Source organism: Anolis carolinensis, chromosome 5, assembly GCF_035594765.1.
Source record: "Anolis carolinensis isolate JA03-04 chromosome 5, rAnoCar3.1.pri, whole genome shotgun sequence".
NCBI lineage: Eukaryota > Metazoa > Chordata > Lepidosauria > Squamata > Dactyloidae > Anolis > Anolis carolinensis.
The window spans coordinates 29,472,935-29,493,985 of NC_085845.1; the positions used below are offsets into that span (position 1 = coordinate 29,472,935).

General features: G+C 42.2%; 2 protein-coding genes across 4 annotated transcripts in view; one reads left to right on the forward strand and one right to left on the reverse strand.

Annotated features, from left to right (window-relative positions):
• Positions 1-3,691: 3,691 nt before the first annotated feature.
• Positions 3,692-21,051, reverse strand: part of elovl6 (ELOVL fatty acid elongase 6) — a 101,765-nt gene continuing 84,405 nt past the window's right edge. For all 3 annotated transcript variants that reach the window (XM_003221752.4, XM_062983017.1, XM_008112106.3), the window contains exons 3-4: positions 10,510-10,661; positions 3,692-7,330 (exon numbers count right to left, since the gene is read on the reverse strand). In XM_003221752.4, the coding sequence (XP_003221800.1) occupies positions 6,906-7,330; positions 10,510-10,661 (577 nt within the window). In that variant the 3' untranslated portion in view covers positions 3,692-6,905. The remainder of the gene's footprint in view (positions 7,331-10,509; positions 10,662-21,051) is intronic.
• Positions 13,607-19,240, forward strand: LOC134299634 (uncharacterized). Its single transcript, XM_062983015.1, has 2 exons — positions 13,607-15,650; positions 18,866-19,240. Exons 1-2 carry the CDS (start codon positions 14,022-14,024, stop codon positions 18,971-18,973), a joined length of 1,737 nt encoding a protein of 578 aa, XP_062839085.1. The 5' UTR covers positions 13,607-14,021; the 3' UTR covers positions 18,974-19,240.

Consider the following 21,051-nt stretch of genomic DNA (forward strand, 5'->3'; position numbering starts at 1 on the left):
AAATGCAACAAATACGTAATGAAGAGTCCTTAAGATGCTACTCAGCTGAGACTTAATCAGTTCCAATCAGCATAGTCAGTGATGATGAATGCTGTGAGCTGTAGTCCATGATTTGGAGGGTTGTGTGCTTCCTGTCTTGCATTAGAGAAAATGATAATGAATATCATTAAACATATTCCACTGTATTATTGTCGCAGATTTTTTGAGAAGTTTTTTTTAAAAAGAGAAAATAAAAAGAGGGCAGCCAACTTTAGCTCTTGCTCTCAGCCTGCCTCCTAGGCTTTCTCCTCTCCTTCTCCCTCCCATTCAAGCAAAGCATCACATCAAGGGGCCGGGACAAACAGAATTGCCCATGTGACAATTACACAATGAAAGGCTAAAACCCATTCTGGGGACAAAAAACCCCTCAGAATGCGACAATTATGCGGTGAATTATATAACTCTAAAATTGTGCTTGGGAGCGGAATGTCTTTTGGATTTCAGACTTTGGAATAGCTACATCTGCATATTTGTGTATAATGAGCTATTTTGGAGATGATACCCAAGTCTAAACCTGGTTTTCATAGTTACAAGTAATCTGAATTTTATACAATAATTTTAACAATTGTTTGCACAAATACAAGTATGTGTACATGGAACTATCAGAAAACTATGAGCTTATCTCCGCTGACTCTCTGGACAATTTTGGAGTATTCCATATTTTGCACAAGGGATGCTCAACCTGTATTTGCTTATAAGTATGCCTCATAGGTGTCTACAGACAACGCCGGCACTTCGGCATAGAAATGGAGATGAGCATCAACCCCAAGAGTCGGTCACAACTGGACTTAACGTCAGAGGAAAACCTTACCAAAACCTATGCCTCATAGGCAAAGACCTTCATGGCCATCTGTTGGGGGTGCTTTGAATGTGATTTTCCTGCTTCTTGGTAGGGGGTTTGATGATGGCCCATGAGGTCTCTTCCACTCTGTGATTCTATGATTCATGGAGCTTCTACCACTGAAATATCATAGTTTCTAAGGGGCTGATGGGAGTGTTTCATTTAGTAAAATCTGGAGATGAGCCCCCTCTCTTGTGACCTTTTCTGTTAAATTTTATTCCATAGGAATGGGACTCCTCCCGCTTTTGCAAATCAGTTCATGGGTGGTGCAGAAAGCTACGGGGTGAACAAAATCCATCATTTAGGCAGCACCATTGCAATGTTTTTTGTAAGCTAACGTTTGGAATGTTTTGTATTGTCACAACACAAATTCATTTAGCAATAAGTGGCTCCACAGTATAATTTTCACCAACAAGCATGGAAAGAACAAGTGTTGTTTCACATATTTGAGAAGGGAATGACAGTGGTGTGAAATGCCCTTTTACCTGAAGATATTACACATATAGAAAAATTGGATATATTCTAATGAGAATCAAGTATTTTGAGATACTTTAATTTCAGTGCAGTTTCACTTAGTGTTAACGCTTTCTTGCTTAAATTACCAAAAATCTATCCATCTGGGTGGATCTTTCTACTAATTTTGCAATGTCACATTTTCCCAAAAATCATCTCCAGGGGAAAAAATGAAGCTGTATTCCTATGTCATGTTCCTGGAATATATTCGAAACCATTGAACTCACCAGGGCTTTGCTTCAAAGTGAACTTGGATAAGAGCATTTTCACAGGTTACAGTAATTTTTTAAAAATCGTATCAGAAGTGACTTGAGAACATACTGCAATTCGCTTCTGGTGTGAGAGAATTGGCTGTCTACAGAAATCTTGCCCAGGGGACGCCCGGATGTGTTGCCTTCCTACTGGGAGGCTTTTCTTATAACCCTGCAAGCTAGAGCTGACAGATGGGAGCTCACCCCATCTCGCAGATTCGAACTGGCAATCTTCAGGTCAGCAACCCAACCTTTAGGTCATCAGTCCAGCCAGCACAAGGGTTTAACCCAGTGGTTCCCAAACTTATTTGACCTATCGTCCCCTTTCCAGAAAAAATATTACTCAGCGCCCCCTGGAAAGGGGGTGTGGCTTAGAGGGGTGGGCGTGGTTCCTGCTCAAGTGGGTGGGGCTGAGCCTCTCCCCAGTACAAGATGCAGGGCTGGGAGGGGGAGGGGGGCGGGGCCACAAATGGGAGGCCAGGACTGGGATGGGCGGAGTTCTGAGTTCTGAGGTAGGGCTAAGCTTCTATCCTTGTGCTGCAGTGCCTGCCAGGACACAGGGGCAGGGCTAGAGGAGGGGGCAGGGCCTCTTCCCAAAATGCCTGCCAGGGCTGGACCTCTATACCCCAGCCCCGTGTTCTAACAAGCGCCTCAGAGGAGATATACAGAAGCTCAGCATTGTCTCGTGCTCTTGGGAAGAGACCCCGCCCCACCCCTAGCCCTGTCCTTTAGTCCTAAAAGGCCTCTCAGGAGAGGTGTAGAGGCTCAGCCCTGTCTCAGGCTCTTAGAAGGAGGCCCCGCCCCCTTCCCTAGCTCTGCCCTGTGTCCCAACACGCGCCTCAGGAGAGGTATAGATTCTCAGCCCTATTTCGGGCTCTTGGGAAGAAGCCCCGCCCACTCCTCTAGCTCCACCCCCTGTGTGTCCTAACAGGCACCTCAGGTGCTCAGCCCTGTCTCTGGCACTTGGGAAGAGGCCCCGCCCCTCCCCTGGCCCCGCCCCCGTGTCCTAATAAATGCCATTACCACCTCCCTGGATTGCTCCAGTGCCCACCAGGGGGCGGTAGCGCCCACTTTGGGAATCACTGGTTTAACCCATTGTACCACCCCGGCTCCCAGTTACAGTAATGGTTCTGTTTGAATCTCTAAAGAAGGGGTCCCCAAATTAAGGATGTGGCCCTTCAAAGTCATTTACCTAGCCCCTGCCCTAAACTTTAGACTAAGTGTCGTCCTAAGTCTGAAATGACTTAAAGGCACACAACAACAATCTTAAATAACTTGATTATCTGATCAGCCAAAAGCAGGCCCACACTTCCCATTGAAATACTAGTAAGTTTATGTTGGTTAAAATTTTCTTCATTTTAAACATTGTATAGTTCTTTTATTTATTTTTGCACATATGTGCAGTGCACATAGGAATCTGTTCATGTTTTTTTCAAACTATAGTCCACCCCCCAACAGTCTGAGGGAGAGTGAACCAGCCCTCTGCTTAAAAGGTTTGAGGACCCCTGCTCTAAAGTGTCACTTGTCAGTTATTCATTCAAGAGTAACATTGGAGGGGAAATATCTACAAATATCTAGTGTTTTTATTACGTTTATTGAAAACCAAGACCTAGTACACCAAACAGGAATACAGTTGGCCCTCCATATTTGCAGGTTCTAATTATTCATGTATTTGATTAATATATTTTTTATAGGAATCTCTGGATCCTGCAGTGTGGCTCCGTGGTCAACATCTGGTGAAAGTTTACCATAATGTTGCACTAGAGCAGTAATTCTCAACCTGTGGGTCCCGAGATGTTTTGGCCTTTAACTCCCAGAAATCCTAACATCTGGTAAACTGGCTGGGATTTCTGGGAGTTGTAGGCCAAAACACCTGGGGGACCTACAGAGATACAAAAAAATGTGTTTTTTCAACTTTTCTGTGGGTCCTGTGCCTCTAATCTCAGAATATGTGGAGGGCCTACTGTTCTAAATAAGTATGGAATGGGCTGCAACCCCAATGTATGGCCAACATTAGGTTTCAGAGAGAGAAAAAATTATAACACAGTTCTTCAGTTCCCTTCTATAATGCCTTTTCCGTTTATTTCCAAACAGAGAGATGGGAGAAGAGAGAAAACTGATCTGAGAAAGATCCATGAGATCAGCTTGCACAAAAACAAATGAGAGACATAAAATAAATGGCACAACAGAGAATTGCTTACTATTGCTCCCAAATAATTTTGCATGTCCATAATAACATATTTTGGCTTGCTTCAAATACTGCAGATTGGAAGAAAGAGGGAGATGTTTTTTGTTAAAGGCTTATATTGTAGGATATAATCTACTCCCCAAACTGTAAAAATGACATAGTTTACATTTTAATTGACATTTCCATTCATACAGGAGTTCTATAAATTAAGATTATGTCATATGTTCTACTGAATGTAACAGTTTGCTGTTCTTTTGGTGATGTATAACACTGGCAGAACATCTGCAACTTAAACAAGACAGGGATTAACTCTTTGTTTTTTTCCAGTCATGACTTAAACCCCAGAGAGCTTTTTCATTGGTCCCCCCTCCCTTAAAAACACTACTCACATAATACAGAATGTAGCAGTCTTACTGCACATCATGAGACATTTAAGCCCTTGTTATGTCTAACAGGATATTACATCAGCTCTGTGCTATGAATGACGGACAACAGAGGTGAAGCTAAAGTTGGGGGGGGGGGGGGGGAATACGTTGTATTGTACAGTCTTGGATTAAAGTAAGAAAGCTGACATTTTGCAATAGCCGGAACAAAAAAGAGTGATTCTGCCCCTCGGCTTAAATTTTGGACAATTCACAAAAACAAGTAGTTAATGGGGTGTAGCTTATAGCCATGTATGACTTTCTATGTAGAACAGCGGCTCTTAATTGGTTCCTCTTCTAACTGTTTATGTTTAAACTACCAAACTGATACAATTGAGAGTACTATGTTAACACAGTTATAACATCAAGTTTACATACTTGTTTCTTTGAAGTACTAGGAACGTTAACACATTTTATTTGGCTTTGTAAGGACTGAAATCTTACAGATAATACAATCTACTTTTTCCTTGTAGAAAATATGGCTCTTTTCAGCTAATTCTCTGAGGTTAAGAGTGAAATATTTTGTCTTCTGCAGCTGACCAAAGAACCAGGTGTCTCTTTGAGTGATCAAGAATGCTACAGTATATTTTTCTTTCTACAGATTCAGTTTCTAAACTATGAATAGTTCTCTCTGGACATTAGAGTTAATTTGTTGCAGCACAATTACTCCAGTCAAGCTTTCCCCCATTTAAAACTCTTGAGTAGGACGATGCCAGTTATGTCTTCCTTTGTAATATCTCCAAGTGACCAGAGGAGGGCACTTTGAACATCTTTGCATTGCTTGCGAGGCAAACGCAGAAGCACAGTGTTACCTAAAGTCACATAAAGTCCTGCAGAATGCTATTAAGGTTGCAAATATCTATTCTTTTAAGTTCATAAAAATATAAAACATCTTCCACTCCACAGGGTTGTCTTCCCTGAAGTTTCTACCCAACACTAAAACCTGTCTAAAGATATTTAGATTTTCCATTTAATCTTTGCACCTTTCACTCAAATTGCACTTAATGCTGTGACGCCAGGGCTGTGTTGTGCTTAGGGCAGCTAGTGCTTTCTTCTGTCTGTGATGGCTCCTTGACTCATGGCTATTGGAGTCTTGCTTGCATTCATTTGTTAGGAACAGAAACTGATGTTTTCCATACACCTTTCCTTGTAGACGGTTTGGGTTATATGGTAGACGTGCAGGCACGCATGTCCACACAGACACACCACAGGTTCTCTTAGTGACAACAATTTCTTGATCTTGAATTGGGAATTATGGCAGGGGTCAAGAGCCAGAAGAAAAAGGGAAGCCACCCCAAGCACAGAGCTCTTGTGCACTTATGTTTGTTTCAAAATTCAGCCCCCACTGCAATATTTGCATTTCAAGAGATGGCTTTGGACTGAGTGCTGTAGATATACACTCAGAATATGTCCAGCATGTCAGTGCATGAACAGCACCTACCTAGCCCAAGCAACTGACTTTAGACTGGTGTTGTTGACAATGCATTATAACACAACAAACCCACAGCAACCGTATTTTTTGCCTTTAAAACAATATGCTAGAACTGGTCTTGGGAACAATGGTGCCCTTTGGGAAGAGTCTTAGAGCACTTTGAGAGCCAGCCTGCTCTGATATACCGCCTATAACTTAGCCCCTTCATTTCTCCCCCTTGCTCTCACGTATTTTTAACCCCAAGCAAGATGTGTTGTGTGCATCTTAAACTCTTCGGTGTTTTGCTTTTAAACATGAAAATGCACTTGAACGAATTGTCTGATATGCATCTCAACAATAGCGAATCCTAGATCAGTATCTCACATCACATCTTTAGTTGGCATATCAGATCTTTTCCAGGATAGTATACAGAACATGCACACAAGATATCCTCCAATTCTTCTCCATTTATTATTTCAGTGGAATAATGGCTATCTAAAACAGACACCCAGGATTAACCTTTCAGTTATACATTGGAGCTTTTTAGTGGACAACTCTTCTCAGGAGAAAGGATTTTGCTTGTTGCTCTTTTGGACTGCAAAAAACACTGGTGGTTATTGGAGAGGGCAAAGCTCACCTAAAGGAGAATGCAGAAGATTTCAGGTTTCACCTCTGGGCTCTCTGTTCTTTAACCATGAGATCTCAAGTTGCAGGGCAACTGTCTGAGATTTTGGAGAATTGCTGCTAGTCAGAGTAAAAGGTAAGGGGCCAGATCCTCTGACAGGGAAACAAGGCAGCTCCAAATGGTCATGTTCCTCCTGCTTAAAATTGGTTCACGTTCTAAATTTAGAAAAATGAAAGTTAGAAAGGATATATAAATAATTACTTCTTTTTAATAAAAGTCATCTATGCTCAGGGAAACAAGATGTTTTAATCTTTTATTTTGCAAAATCCCTATCTTCATTTGCTTTTGCTTTCTTTTTTTAAAAAAAATGTGTGTGTTTTAAGAGCAGACAGATGCAAGAAGGAAAATATCTTACAGCAGCCTTTTGAGATCACTCAGTGAGCCCTCACCATGACAGGATCATAAACTTACTGGTTTGAACAAGCCTAGCTGTTCCTTGGCTGCTGGGTTTTAGTTGCACCATACACAAAATGTTTCCTTGTGCCATTTTTTTTCCTTTGTGTTCGTTGGTTTTGTGGATGACCTGAGACGCAGCTTCTGTCTTGTTTTCTAGCTTTACTCGGCCTTCCTTGCTTTTCTGGCTTTGCCAATGTATGCCTCAAAAAAGAAATGGCAGAAGAGCACAAAGTAGCTGAGGTACATGAGGGAACACCAGACAATGTTTGAAACATGAGAGTGGCATTGGCCTTGTTGCATCCAGGCAAAGACTAGGTAGTTGATAATGCATCCCACGAACATCTGGGTGATCTGCGACAAAGTGATAAACATGGCAAACTTGCGTGACACTCTGAAGCCAGCAGCCCGCAAGGCGTAGTATGTGTACATGACCGCATGCACACCATAGTTCATGGTCATAAACCAGCCACCACCAGCCACCATGTCCTTATAAGAGTACCAGGAATACAGCAGTACAGTAATGTGGTGGTACCAATGGAGAAAGATGAGCTTCTGTTTCCTAAGAATAATAAATATTGTATCTCCTGGCAAAGATAAACAAATGAGAAGAACAGAGTTAGATTCAAAGCATATGTGTGGTTTAAACAATAATATAATACACAGGATGGCTTCCTGTTGAACAGTTCCAACTAAAATGGACCCATTTGATCAATAGTTGAATAACGGTTAACAAATGGATAAATTCAAATGATCCCATGGTTCTAGTTGGGTTTAATATCAAGATTTAGACCACAATTTTAAGACCAATTAGCAGGGTTCTAGAAAGTGAACAGGTTCCAGGTTACTTCCAGGTTTGGAGCTTCTTGGAAATATAGAGTAGATTTTCCCCTTCTGCAGGTTTATGAATGGTCAGGTAATTTTTTTAAAGAACTCAGTTACTGTATATACTCATGTACAAGTCTAGAAATGTTAATCACAAAATTGACTCAAATAACATGGGTTGATTTATCTACAGGTCAATATGAATATAGTATTTCAACTCTTGTTAAAAAACAAACAAACAGAACTATCCCTTTCTCAGAGGCTCCTTCTACACAGCTATATAAAATCCACACTGAACTGGATTATATGGCAGTGTGGACTCAGATAATCCAGTTCAAAGCAGATATTGTGGATTGTCTGCCTTGTTATTCTGGGTTATATGGCTGTGTGGAAGGGCCCTGAGTAGAGTGGCAAAAGCTGGAGTTTAGAGCCCTTCCACAGCCCTATATCTCAGTTCAGAGTTCCTTCGCTACTTTGCGGTTCACTTTTCACACCCTTGCTGTTTCGCAGTTTTTTTAATAAACACTAAAATAATATTATGAATTCTAAAAACTTATGCGAAGTGTGTTAAAGCACTGAGCTGCTGAACTTGCAGGTTCAGGTTCAAATCCCAGGTTCCCAGGTCCCAGGTTCAAATCCCGGGAGCGGAGTGAGCGCCTGCTGTTGCTCCAGCTTCTGCCGACCTAGCAGTTCGAAAACATGCCAAATGTGAGTAGATCAATAGGGACCGCTCCAGCGGGAAGGTAACGGCGCTCCATGCAGTCATGCTGGCCACATGACCTTGGAGGTGTCTATGGACAATGCCGGCTCTTTGGCTTAGAAATGGAGATGAGCACCAACCCCCAGAGTCAGACATGACTGGACTTAATGTCAGGGGAAACCTTTACCTTTTAACCTATGATTTACAGTGGAGGTGGTCTCAGTTGGGTATGGGCGGATGGGTGGAGAAGTAGCCCAAATGGCAGCGGGAGGAGAAGGAGGCAGCACTATGTTTCCCTTTCTTCTCTCCCTCCCTCCCTCTTTCTACTTCCTTCCTAAGGAGAAGCCTGGCATCCTTACTTCAAAGATTTTCACTTATCACGGATGGTCCTGGAACGTAACCCCCACGATAAGTGAGGGAACACTGTATATCAAGGCAGAAAATCCCACATTATCTGAGTATGGACTCAAATAACCCAGTTCAAAGCAGATATTGTGGGATTTCCTGCCTTGATATTCTGGGATATAGGGCTGTGTGGAAGGGCCCACAGTCTGTGCTGGGACGATCTAAAAGTTGCTGCAACCCTCTGTATGATCTCTGCCATGATGCTGCTTCTTGCCTTTTTGAATCCTTAGATATAAAAATGGTGACCGCCAGGGGGAGCTGCCCACCTGAAGCAGTGCAAGAGCTTTCCTCTCTGCACAGCATAACCTTTGCTTTATCTATGTGTCAGATTAAAAACCAAAATTTTGGCCAAAAACCTGTCCTTGATTTAGAAGTATATACGGTAAATGAACATTTATGTAACACTTAATGGAAAGAATAAGTGCTACAAATGACAAGATGCTTTCCTATGACTCTATCACGTGAAGGAGGCTTCCCTGGGAACACAGAAGACTTCCTGTGTTCCATAAATAAGAACAGGGGGAAGCCGTATGACAACACTTCCCCCCATGGGATGATATAAGGGGGCAGCAGGCAATGTGGGGAATGGGACAACAGTTTTCCCCGCTGCCCCACAGATTTGCCACACTGAGTGGCGAATCCCCCCACTGCCCCTCAACAATGTGATGAGGTCCCAAGTGACCTCATGAATTCCAATTAAATTTATATGGACTTGTCGGGGGGGGGGGGGAGCACTGTATCATGTTTTTCAGTGACTTCTCACAACTCTACATGTTTGGCCTCTATAGGTGAATGCAGATGGCCATTCACCAGGTAGTAATGTAGCACAGTGTGCACATGACTATTAGCAACACATGTGATTTTGGAATGGTCTAGACCAGTGGTTCTCAATCTGTGGGTCCCCAGGTGCTTTGGCCTACCACTCCCAGAAATCACAGCCACTTTACCAGATGTCAGGATTTCTGGGGGTTGAAGACCAAAACATCTGGGGACCCACAGGTTGAGAACCACTGGTCTAGATTCAGCAGTGAGAATTGTAGCACACATCTATACACTTAGCTACTGTGGCAATGCCTTATGAAATCCTGGGGCTTGGTGGGGCACTAGAGATCTGAGGCTAAGAATTCTAAAAAAAACTCCTCCTTAAAACTGCAAATCCCAGAATTCCTCAGGTTCTTGCACCTGATATTCAGCAACCGGTTCATTCTACAATAAAGCTGCCAGACATTATACTGTCTGTATTCAATGCCTATGTGTATTTTTAGAAGTCAAGATGTTCAGAACATTCACTTACACTATGATAAAAGGCTAGCTGAATTATGTGAAAGGAATTTGATATAGTTTATATCCCGAATAGTTATTTTATATTTGTCCTACAGTAAGATTTCACTGGGAAGGCTGTATTTCATCATCATCTATGCAATTTTCATGAAACTACTCCAGAATAAATAACAATAGCTGCAGTAGATTGTTAGTGGAGCACCACTGATTCAAAACTGATGCTTGTTTTGAGCACTGACTGGACTGATGAATATGTTCCTGTGTTGTTGATGAATATCTGAATACTCTAAACAAAACAGCATTGGTTAAGGATAAATATTTCCCAAAGGATTTTGGTTGTCATTGTGATTTTTGATGTTTTACCACTTTGTTCAGCTGAGAAAAATCCTTTGGGATTGCAAATATGAGAAGAATGGTTGGATGATTAATGTACTGACTGACTGCAACATTTAGAAAGCATTTTTCAATTGCTAAGCAGAAAGCTTTTCCCGACCTTGCTCTTTTGCTCCAAATGTACCCCATGGAATGAAAAAAAAAGGAAGAGAAGGTACTCACCTAGTTCTGGTGCTTTGCTTAGCACAAATGCATAAGCCCAGAATTTGCTGACAGGCCCATTGTAAAAACTCTGGTCGCAAACTGACTGCTTTAGTCCTTTGGTCATCAAAATGTACACCATATAAGCACCCGTTCGAACAGCACCAAATATACTTCATGAAGAGAGAAAAAAACAGAGAGAGAACAGACAGTTGTCATTAAAAAGGAGAAAGATAACACCCATTGAGGCTATGGATATGGATATTTACACAGGTGGTCAGGATGTTTTGCTCATAGTTTATTTTAAACTTTACATATATAAGTGAAGGAGAAAAAAAGAACACTTATTGTTATCTATATATTCTGTGAATTATCTAACATGTTACTAACACAGGATGGAAAGAAGGACAAATAGACAAAGGTGTGTACTGTCACTCCTCCACATTCACTGGCATAAAGGGAACCCATGATAGGGAAAAAACCACGAATGAAGAAATTGCTATTTTTTTCACTCCTGAAAGAGTTATCATGGGGGAAAAAGTGACTCCTCTGAAACTTTCTCACCAATCCTTGTTTCCACAACAAGTCATTTTTTTTCAAAATCCAATTATCACAAGGTCAGATAGTGAGGTGAAATCTTCTGAACACAAATAAAGAAACTGCTACTTTTTAAATTGAGAGAATACCTTTTTAGGAATTTCTAGGTCTTTCAGCATGATTCTATGGTTGACTTTTGCTGGAAGCTGATAGACTTGCACAGAAAGATCTAGAGATTTCTAAGAGGTGTTCTCTGTAGAAGTCTCTAGGTCCTTTAGCATGACCAGAGGAAGCTGACCATACATTATCACTGGAAAACCCAGAAATTCCTAGAGATAACATTGATCAAATTCCCAAATAATCAAATCTGTAAAAGTAAAAACTGCATATGTGGAGGGATGACTGAACAGGTATGTATTCTCAGCTGTATCAATTACAGGCAGCCCCTGAGTCATAAAACTTCCGACTTACAAGGGACTCATAGTTAAGAATGGGGGTTAGACAAAAGGAAGTGAGAGAAATCTACCCTTGGAAGGGAAATTCACTCCTGAAAGAGTTATCATGGGGAAAAGGTGAAGTTTTCTCACCAATCAGTGTTTCCACAACAAGCCATTTTTTTTTTCAAAATTTAATGATCATAGGGATAGAAAATGAGATGAAATCTTCTGAACCACCTACAAACTGTGTGAATGCTAAAAACTGAAAACAAGCCTAAAGTGATCAGTAGTACACTTCTGGCACTGACAAAGATATTTTTTTTATATAAAAAGTTAATTAACCCAGGGAAAGAAAAGATGAGTTGCTACTTAATGAGGCTTCCAGGGGAAGAAAATCATTCTCTTTCCCCCCCATCAAGCCTGGAGAGGGGGTCAAATACCACAAAAACAGTCTTACTTTGCCCAGCCTAATCTATACATGTCCACCAGGACATACAATTGTAATGAAAATTGGCATCGTCATTTGGGAAGGTACAAAATTAGTTCCAATGCCACCTTTGTCCAAGTAAAATCGAGGTGAGTGTCAGGAGACAATCGAGTTGCTGTTGGACTGTACTCTCCAGAAGTCCTAGCCAGCACAGTTGATTCTGAGGAATGATGAGAGCAATAGTTCATCAACATCAGGAGGATTGTAATTCCCATCTTCCAGTTAAAATGACTAATAACACAAAGTTAATTTCCTTTAATGGCAAAGCATCCGATATGCAGATAAGTATATATAGGACTATACTTTAAATACTACAAGAAAGCAAAAGTGAGTATTGCACCATAGCTCAAATCCTATCTATCTCATTAAAACTCCAACTAAACCTTGCCTTAGTTATTTTGCCACACCTCAATGCTAGTCATTACAGTTCTTTGTTCAAGATCTAACTGCCTTACAGAGTTACAATTCTCCAAGTTTCCCTCTGGGAAGTTATGCTATTATCAGTTTAGTAGCAAATACAAACCCTACCAAGATAAATGAATGACTCAGAAGTTCTTAATGACTTCCTTTTGCTAGGTGAGATTAGATTTTAACTTAAGAGAAAGGGAATCTGTTTGGAATATTTAAAAGCACAAAAGGAACCAAGTCAATGCAACTGAGGGCCCTTCCACACAGCCATATAACCCAGTATATCAAGGCAGAAAAATCCACCATTATCTGCTTTGAACTGGGTTATCTGAGTCCACACTGCCATATATTCCAATTCAAAGCAGATAATGTGGGATTGTATTCAGCTGTGTGGAAGGGGCCTGAGACATGGGAATTTAGCTCTGTATTGGAAACCTTCCAGATGAAACAACCACCATGCCTTGCCTTAGGTTTAGCTCTAGGTTTAAAAAGCCATGGCTAGTCCTGAAAATTCATCAGGAACAAACCAGGACAGAAAGTGCATCATATACAGGTTCAACATCTGCTGGAATTATAGAATCATAGAGTTGGATAAGACTTTGTGGGCCATCCAGTCCAACCTCCTGCCAAGAATCAGGAAAATTGCATTCCAAGCACCCCCGACAGATGGTCATCCAGCCTCTGTTTAAAAGCCTTAATGCTCAATCCTAAAGCTTTTAGTGAGTCTGAATGAACACAGACTGTGGAAATGTGAGCTGGATAATTAGGCTTCTGTTTACATGAAAATGTTTCAACATTGTCAATATATATCCTATTTGCTGCATTTAATCAGAGCTTGGAACAGTTATTTTTGACCTATAATTCCCAGAAAACCCAAACCCACATGGCCAAAGTATTCTGGGAGTTTAAGTCCAAAAAGTAACTTTTTCAAACTCTGCATTTAAATTGCAAGATATTGATTCAGTATTCAGTAGCTTTCTCAGCCAAACTCATAAATTGATGTCAAACTCATAGAATTACAACCATTTGAGAAGCTAAAGTACCTATCATATGAAGTTAAAGAAACAAAAACAAAAGAAGCAGGGCAGTATTTGTACCCAGGGCTTATATATTACAGAACAGATTAAAAACAAGAAATGACAGGACTCCACCAGTGGCCCCATATAGCTTCCAGCTGAGACCACTACAACAATGGTGCAATCACAGAAGCTCTTGGTGGCAAATTTTTATTTGCCTTCCAATCTCAAATGTCATGGAGCCAGATCCCAGGGCTGAATTTCCAAGCCCTGAATCTGACTTCATAACATAAACAATCCTGCAAGCACCTGGCGGGAGAAGATAAAATGTGCCTGGGAACTCAGGGTTGAAAGTATAAACAATTATAATTGATATAGTGTGTGGGAATGGTAGTAATGTGATCCAGGGGGTGGGATTTGATGATGATATTTGCGTGTGGTATTACGTTGCATCAGAAGTGATAAAATTAGATGTATGTAAACATTAGGTCATTCTCGACTTTTCCAAAGTCATGTATTCTTCAATAAAGATTGGATTTGAGAGCAGCTATCTTTGATCTGCGTTCAGACTGGTCCTTTGAAGTGAGCCTGACATTTAAGTCGAGAATCCAGTTCTCACCCTCCTGCGGAATTCGCAGTGAAGTGATAATGAGTGAAGAAGGAGATCAAAGCCCAAATGGGGCAGGGAGGCCTTTGCAAGGGGCCCGGCCGAAGAGAGAAGAGACGCTGCAAGCCATAGCTTCCTCTACGGGGTACCCCAGGCCGAACGGCGTGACCCAGAGGATTCCCAGGGGAGGAAGAGGCGTCTCTGCGGCTGCAGAAACCAGTTGGGGATCTGGAGGAAGTATGCCGGAGACCGTGGCCCTGCGGTTATCCATCCTGGAAACTAATTTATCCAGGCTGTCGGAAACCGTGGGGAGGTTGGTGCCACTATTGGAAGAGAATCTCCAAAAGGAGCCCATCCGATATGGCGCCGAGAGAGAGCCAAGTAAAGAAGGAGATTGGAGCCAGAGGGGCCAGCGAGCGTCAACGCAGAGTCCCGTGGCGGCAAGGGACGAGGGAGATGAGGAATACTGGCAGGAGCTGGAGGTCCGAGACAGAATGGCGCGCGAAGTGGAGCGCCAGCGAGCTCTGGGAACTCTGAGGCCGCCATCCCCAACAGAGCTCCCAACCCCCCGAATGGGCGTCGGGGTGGAAAGGCCACTGGGGCCAGGGATCGGGTCCAGTGGATTTGCAGACGAAGATGGAGAGGAGCGGGGGATCCAGGAAGAGGAGGAGGATGTGCCGTACGACGAGGAAAGGCGAGATGAGGGGGCTACAGCGAGGCCAGTATGCGGATGGGCGGAAGGGCCGACAGCGGCGGCAGACTTTCGGGAGCCGCGCAGAATGACCACCGGAGTGGGGCGCGGCGTGTTCCAAGGAGCCGCCCGAGGAAACCTGATGCAACCCTTCCCCATGCCTCCCAGACAGCATCAACGGGCCGCAGAATGGATGCCAAGAAGGGAAGATCTCAAACTAGAATACGGAGGGGAATCAGATGAACTGAACTTTTTTCTAATTAGCATCAGAGGATACATGGAAGACAATGCACACACATTCCCCTCCGAAGCAAGCAGGGTTCGAGCCATCGGCAACACACTGAAGCGAGGAGCAGCCAGCTGGTATGTGCAACTGCATGCCAGACGCGACCCATGCCTGAGGTCAGTGCCCCGCTTCCTCGCCGCACTGGAAAACCGGTTCAGAGACCGGCTAGAGCAATTGAGGGCTCGAGACCAGCTGAAAGGAATAAAGCAGAGGGACAAAACAGTGCCCGAGTACGCAGAGGAATTCCTCCACCTCGCGGAAAGGGTACCAGAGTGGTCTGAAGTGACCAAAGTGGAGTTATTTAAAGAGGGACTACGCCCCGAGATTTTCAGCTGGGCAGCGCACAGAGATGACCCCGAAACGCTCCAGGGATGGATTCAACTAGCGGGGCGCGTCGAATCCACCCTGGCCCAAGTAAAGCGCTTCAGGAGCAGCAGCGGCCAGCAAAGACCAGTGGCGAGAGGTCGAGGAGAAACGAGGAAGCAGGAAAGACCCGGAGGGAGGCCGGGGATTCCCTCCAGAGGAGACGACAACAAACCTAAACCGGGATGCTTTGTATGTGGGAAGACGGGCCATCGGGCAGCGGAATGCTGGGCCCGGAAGGGGGAGCCGCCAAAACCCCCAAAGCCCAAGCCAGCAACCGGGAGGCGCGCGGAAGAGGAGGTGCAGGCCCCAGAATCTTCAGAAAAATTGGTGAGTCGGGACAAACGCATGATAGTAGTGCCAATCTGCCTCTCGGGGCTAGAAAATCGGGCCACATGCAAGGCATTTGTGGATTGTGGTTGTTCTAGAAATATTATAACTCCGGAATTAGCAGGAGCGCTGAAATGTCAGCAGATGGCGCTTGACTCCCCAATTGCATTTTCGCAGCTAGATGGATCAGTCGCTGCTGGGGAAGTATCAACAAAGGAAATAAGGGGGGTCCCATGTAAAATAGGCAAATGGGAAGGAAGAATATCCTTTGTGATAGCCCCTATTGCCACATACCACGTAATATTAGGGATACCATGGCTCGAACAAGCAAATCCTGAAGTAGATTGGAGAGGAAAGAGCCTAGCATTCAAAGAACAGCAGACGCAATGGGAGATAAGCAAAATTGCAGAAGAGGTGGACGAGGAAGATGAAGCAGGTGAAATAGACCCACAGCTATTGCCACCTGAATACAGAGACTTTGTGGATGTTTTCAATCAGAAAGAGGCCAGTAAATTGCCTCCCAAAAGGAATATAGAAGTAGAAATTGAAATAACCCCAGGAGCAAGCCTACCAAAACCAAAAGTATATCCCATGTCTGTGCAGGAGAAGGAGGAATTGAGGAAATATATTGATAAAAACCTGGCGCGAGGCTTCATTAAGCCATCCAATTCTCCTCTCGGGGCCCCAGTGTTATTTAGGAGAAAGAAAGACAACTCCCTACGACTGTGCATTGATTATCGAAATTTAAACGCAATTACTAAGGACAATAAATACCCTATGCCCTTAGTAAAGGATTTAATTACCGTATTGAAGAAAGGGAGCATATTTACTAAACTGGATTTAATTGAAGCGTATCATAAATTAAGAATCAAACCGGAGGATACTTGGAAAACTGCATTTTCCTGCGCATTCGGCCATTTTGAATATAAAATTTTGCCTTTCGGTTTAAAAAATGGAGGCAGTTGCTTTATGCAGCTTATAAATGAAATACTACACCCATTGTTGTACAGAGGGGTATTCATATTCCTTGATGATATCTTGATTGTGAATGAAGATAAGGAAAAGCACGTAAAATTGGTCCGGGAAGTTTTGCAGAGACTAAGGGAAGCAAAGCTGTACGCAAAACTGTCCAAATGTGAATTTAATAAAACTCAAATTGACTTTCTGGGGTATCGGATATCTCCAGAAGGGTTAGCTATGGATCCAGCTAAAGTATCAGATGTGAAAGAATGGGGAGTGCCTCAAACAAGGAGGCAATTGCAATCATTTCTGGGGTTTGCAAATTTTTACAGACCCTTCATAAAAGGCTTCGCGCAAATAACCGCACCCCTTACTGAACTTTTAAAAACAAAAGGGAAAGGGGAGACAGCAAAAGTGAAAGCCCCTGGCGCCAAACTGAGTTGGACGCCAGAATGCCAAAAGGCATTCGAAACCCTAAAAGAATGCTTCACAGAAGGACCCATCCTAAAACACCCCGATATCAGGAGCCCTTTCATAATCCATTGCGATGCCTCAGACTGTGCGTACGGGGCAGTACTATTGCAAAAAGATCAAAATGGGAACTTAAAACCCTGTGGATATTTGTCCCGGAAGTTCAGCGAAACTGAAAAAAGTTGGCCAATATGGGAAAAAGAGGCATTAGCCATATTAAAAGCCTTAGAATGCTGGCGACACTTCCTCGAAGGAAGCGGAATCCCATTTGAAATTTGGTCTGACCATAAGAACCTCCAGTATTTAAAATCTCCTAGAAAATTATCTCCCAAACAAATTAGATGGGCGCAATACTTCAGCAGATTCGATTTCCAATTAAAGTTTTTTCAAGGGAAGCAGAATGTCTTGGCAGATGCTCTTTCACGCATGCCTCAACACGAAGGCACAACCACAGCAAAAGAGGGGACAATATTCTCTGACAAACAATGGGGCTTAGCTGTCAGGACAAGAGCACAAACCCAAAAGGAGAACACGGCTTTTGTTGAACTCGGCGGGGAAGATAATTGGGGAAATGAACTGAAACAGTCTTATGAAGGAGATCAATGGATCGCATCCAACGCAGAAAAGGGGGAGCAGAAGGGGGGATTTTGGTTTGTAAACAAGAAACTGTATATCCCAGAAATATTAAGGATTAAGATTTTGCATCGTTTTCACAACAACCAGAGCGCTGGTCATACAGGAATTACAAAAACAACAAAGGCAATAACGAAACATTGTTGGTGGCCAGGAATGAGGAAGGACATAAAGAATCATGTTGTTCAATGTGATGATTGTGCCAGAAATAAATCGAGAGGAGGGAAGCCTATGGGATTATTACAAACGGTAGCGGAACCTACCAGACCTTGGGAATGTGTAGCTATGGACTTTGTGGGGGAACTGCCGGTTAGCAAAGGACATCGTTATATTTGGACAGTATTAGACCTGTTTTCTAAACAGGCCCACTTTATAGCGCTGACGAAACTACCATCGGCCGAGAAACTAGCTGAACTGTACATAAATCATATTTACAAACTGCATGGATGTCCCAGTAGAGTGGTCAGTGACAGAGGAGTACAATTCACAGCAAAATTTTGGGAAAAATTCTTGGAAATGCTAGGAGCAGAAAGGAGTCTAAGTTCTGCTTTTCACCCCATGACAAACGGGGCGGTAGAACGTACTCAGCAGACGCTTGGGCAGTTCCTTCGAATGTACTCTAACATGAGACAAAATGACTGGTCTAGGTGGTTGGCTTTTGCGGAACTAGCTTTTAATTCGACTATACATTCAGCAACAAATAAAACCCCCTTTGAAGTAGTTTACGGATATGAAATACAGCCTTTACCCCAGTTGCCAAGATGGACAGAAAATGAGGAAACAGAGGCAGGGAAATGGAAGACGCAAATGCTAGAATGCTGGAGTCAAGTGACTGCATCCTTAAAGGAAGCACACAAAAAGTATAAAGCGTTCGCAGACAGAAAGAGGGTGGAAGGCGATAAATTAGATAAAGGAGATCTAGTGTGGTTAAGTACCCAAAACATCAAATTGGGGCTACCTTCAAGAAAACTGAGCCCCAAATATATTGGACCATTCAGAATACAGGGTGTTATCAATGAAGTAACTTTCCAGTTGGCATTGCCAAAAAGTTTAGGGAAAATACACCCAGTATTCCATCGCAGCTTACTGAAAAAGTATATGGGGACTTTGGACAAAATGGACACATAGAGTTATTGTTTGATTTGTTTCAGAACTATGATGAAAGAAGAACCGAAGAGGAGGACGAAGAAAACGAGGGCGCCATGTCATGGAGCCAGATCCCAGGGCTGAATTTCCAAGCCCTGAATCTGACTTCATAACATAAACAATCCTGCAAGCACCTGGCGGGAGAAGATAAAATGTGCCTGGGAACTCAGGGTTGAAAGTATAAACAATTATAATTGATATAGTGTGTGGGAATGGTAGTAATGTGATCCAGGGGGTGGGATTTGATGATGATATTTGCGTGTGGTATTACGTTGCATCAGAAGTGATAAAATTAGATGTATGTAAACATTAGGTCATTCTCGACTTTTCCAAAGTCATGTATTCTTCAATAAAGATTGGATTTGAGAGCAGCTATCTTTGATCTGCGTTCAGACTGGTCCTTTGAAGTGAGCCTGACAGTTATTCACTACAGAAGGACACACAACACAGATAGTGATGTTGGTACAAGACCTTGCCACATTCCTACATGCCAAATCTACCCACATATCGATTCAAAAAATGCCATCACAAGATCTAATCACATTACCCACAAAACTAGAGGTATTTTCATTGGCTCATTTTCTAATGTGACATCCTCTGTCAACAGTGCCCCCTGCCACTCTACATTGGGCAAACAGGTCAGTCTTTGTACTAGAGGATAAATGGACATAAATCAGACATCGGGAATGGAAATACACAAAAATCTATTGCAGAACAGCTAAAACTTCCTGGGCATCCCATCTTGGACCTGTGAACAGAAGTCCTGAAACAACAGCTAAAATGCTAGAATGAAAGACTGGAAAGAAAATCAGAAGCATTCATATGTATCCACAAACACCAGTCCGTTCACAGTGTGTTAAACAGAGACACTACACATATTAACACCCTAACATTATGGCTTTCTTGGCAGGTCTACCCAGTCAATTTTAAACTATGAATTTAAACTGGCGTTTTACTGATATGCCTGATTTTAACATGTTTCAACTTTATTTCTATGTCTTTTAATCTATGTGTTATAATGTTTTCACTTATGTGTTTTAACTATGTTGTTTCTAGCCTTGAGAGGAGAAGTGGGTAATAACACTATGTAACACGATTTTTGTTCCTGGATTATAAATGTCATTCCTAATTGGTTCTATCATAAAAAAATGGAAAAATTGCAAAAAAAATATTTTTACTGGAAATCCTGCAGCACATTTTGCTATAATTTTTCAATGAATATCCCAAACAATCTCTACCAATTTAACATAGTTTGTGACAGTCACAAAAACCAAGTTTTTGAAGTATAACAACTACCTTCAAAGTAAGTACTCCACAACTAAACAGGAAATAATGCTTTCAACAGGAACCAGATTTTTTTTTGTTATATAGTGTAATCAATCAATCAATCAATCATCATCATCATCATCATCATCATCATCATCATCATCTTTCTAGTTCCCAGGCAGCATCATACTACATTCTAATCCCTCTGCCCCCAAATTCAGATGTATATCTACTCACCTTGGCTTTAGGCCTTTGTCTCCCAACAACCATAATTAAAACTAAACTTGTCATCTCATCACCATACCCACAAGTTTTGCATTTCTGTTGCCATTCACACGTAACTACAAAGGTGTGGTCCTAGGCACTTCACGGAACTGATGAAGTAGGCTTAGGTTTGTGAAAGCTTATGCTACCAACTTCTTTCTTAATTGCAAAGGTGCAACAAGATCCCTCTGTGTCCTTTTTCCATCCAGGTGACCTTGCTATCAGTAATCTAGTTTTAATCTTACCATGGCATGGATAACCATGTCCAAGATCTTAGCCTTAGATGGTAAAAGTGCTCTATGCCCAGGAGGAAGGCCACATAAGTGGCTCAGTCATGTATTTGGAGTTATATGCAAAAAAAGAGACAATGATACTGTTGTCTTCTACATTGATTCAATTCAAAACAAAATGATATCACAATGCTTTTGCAATATGAAACTATTGAACATATGTTTTCCTTTAAAAAAAGGAATATGGAGAAAGAGGCAGTTTCTCACTGAGAAGGAAACCAGTGAAGTGAATCTTATTTATTTAAAGCATAATTGCATTTAAAAAGCAAATTGAAATAAAAGGGAAAATGCAAAACAGCCTTTTCTTTACAGCTGTCTGATAATGCCAAATGTCATCTAATGCAGTATAAGATATTTTTTGTTGCTAGTTA

Bases quoted from the DNA above. Each gene is read 5' to 3' on its own strand.
- LOC134299634 (XM_062983015.1), top strand. From the start codon at position 14,022: ATGAGTGAAGAAGGAGATCAAAGCCCAAATGGGGCAGGGAGGCCTTTG. The intron at 15,651-18,865 runs GTGAGTCGGGAC...GATTTGTTTCAG, and splicing joins CAGAATCTTCAGAAAAATTG to AACTATGATGAAAGAAGAAC.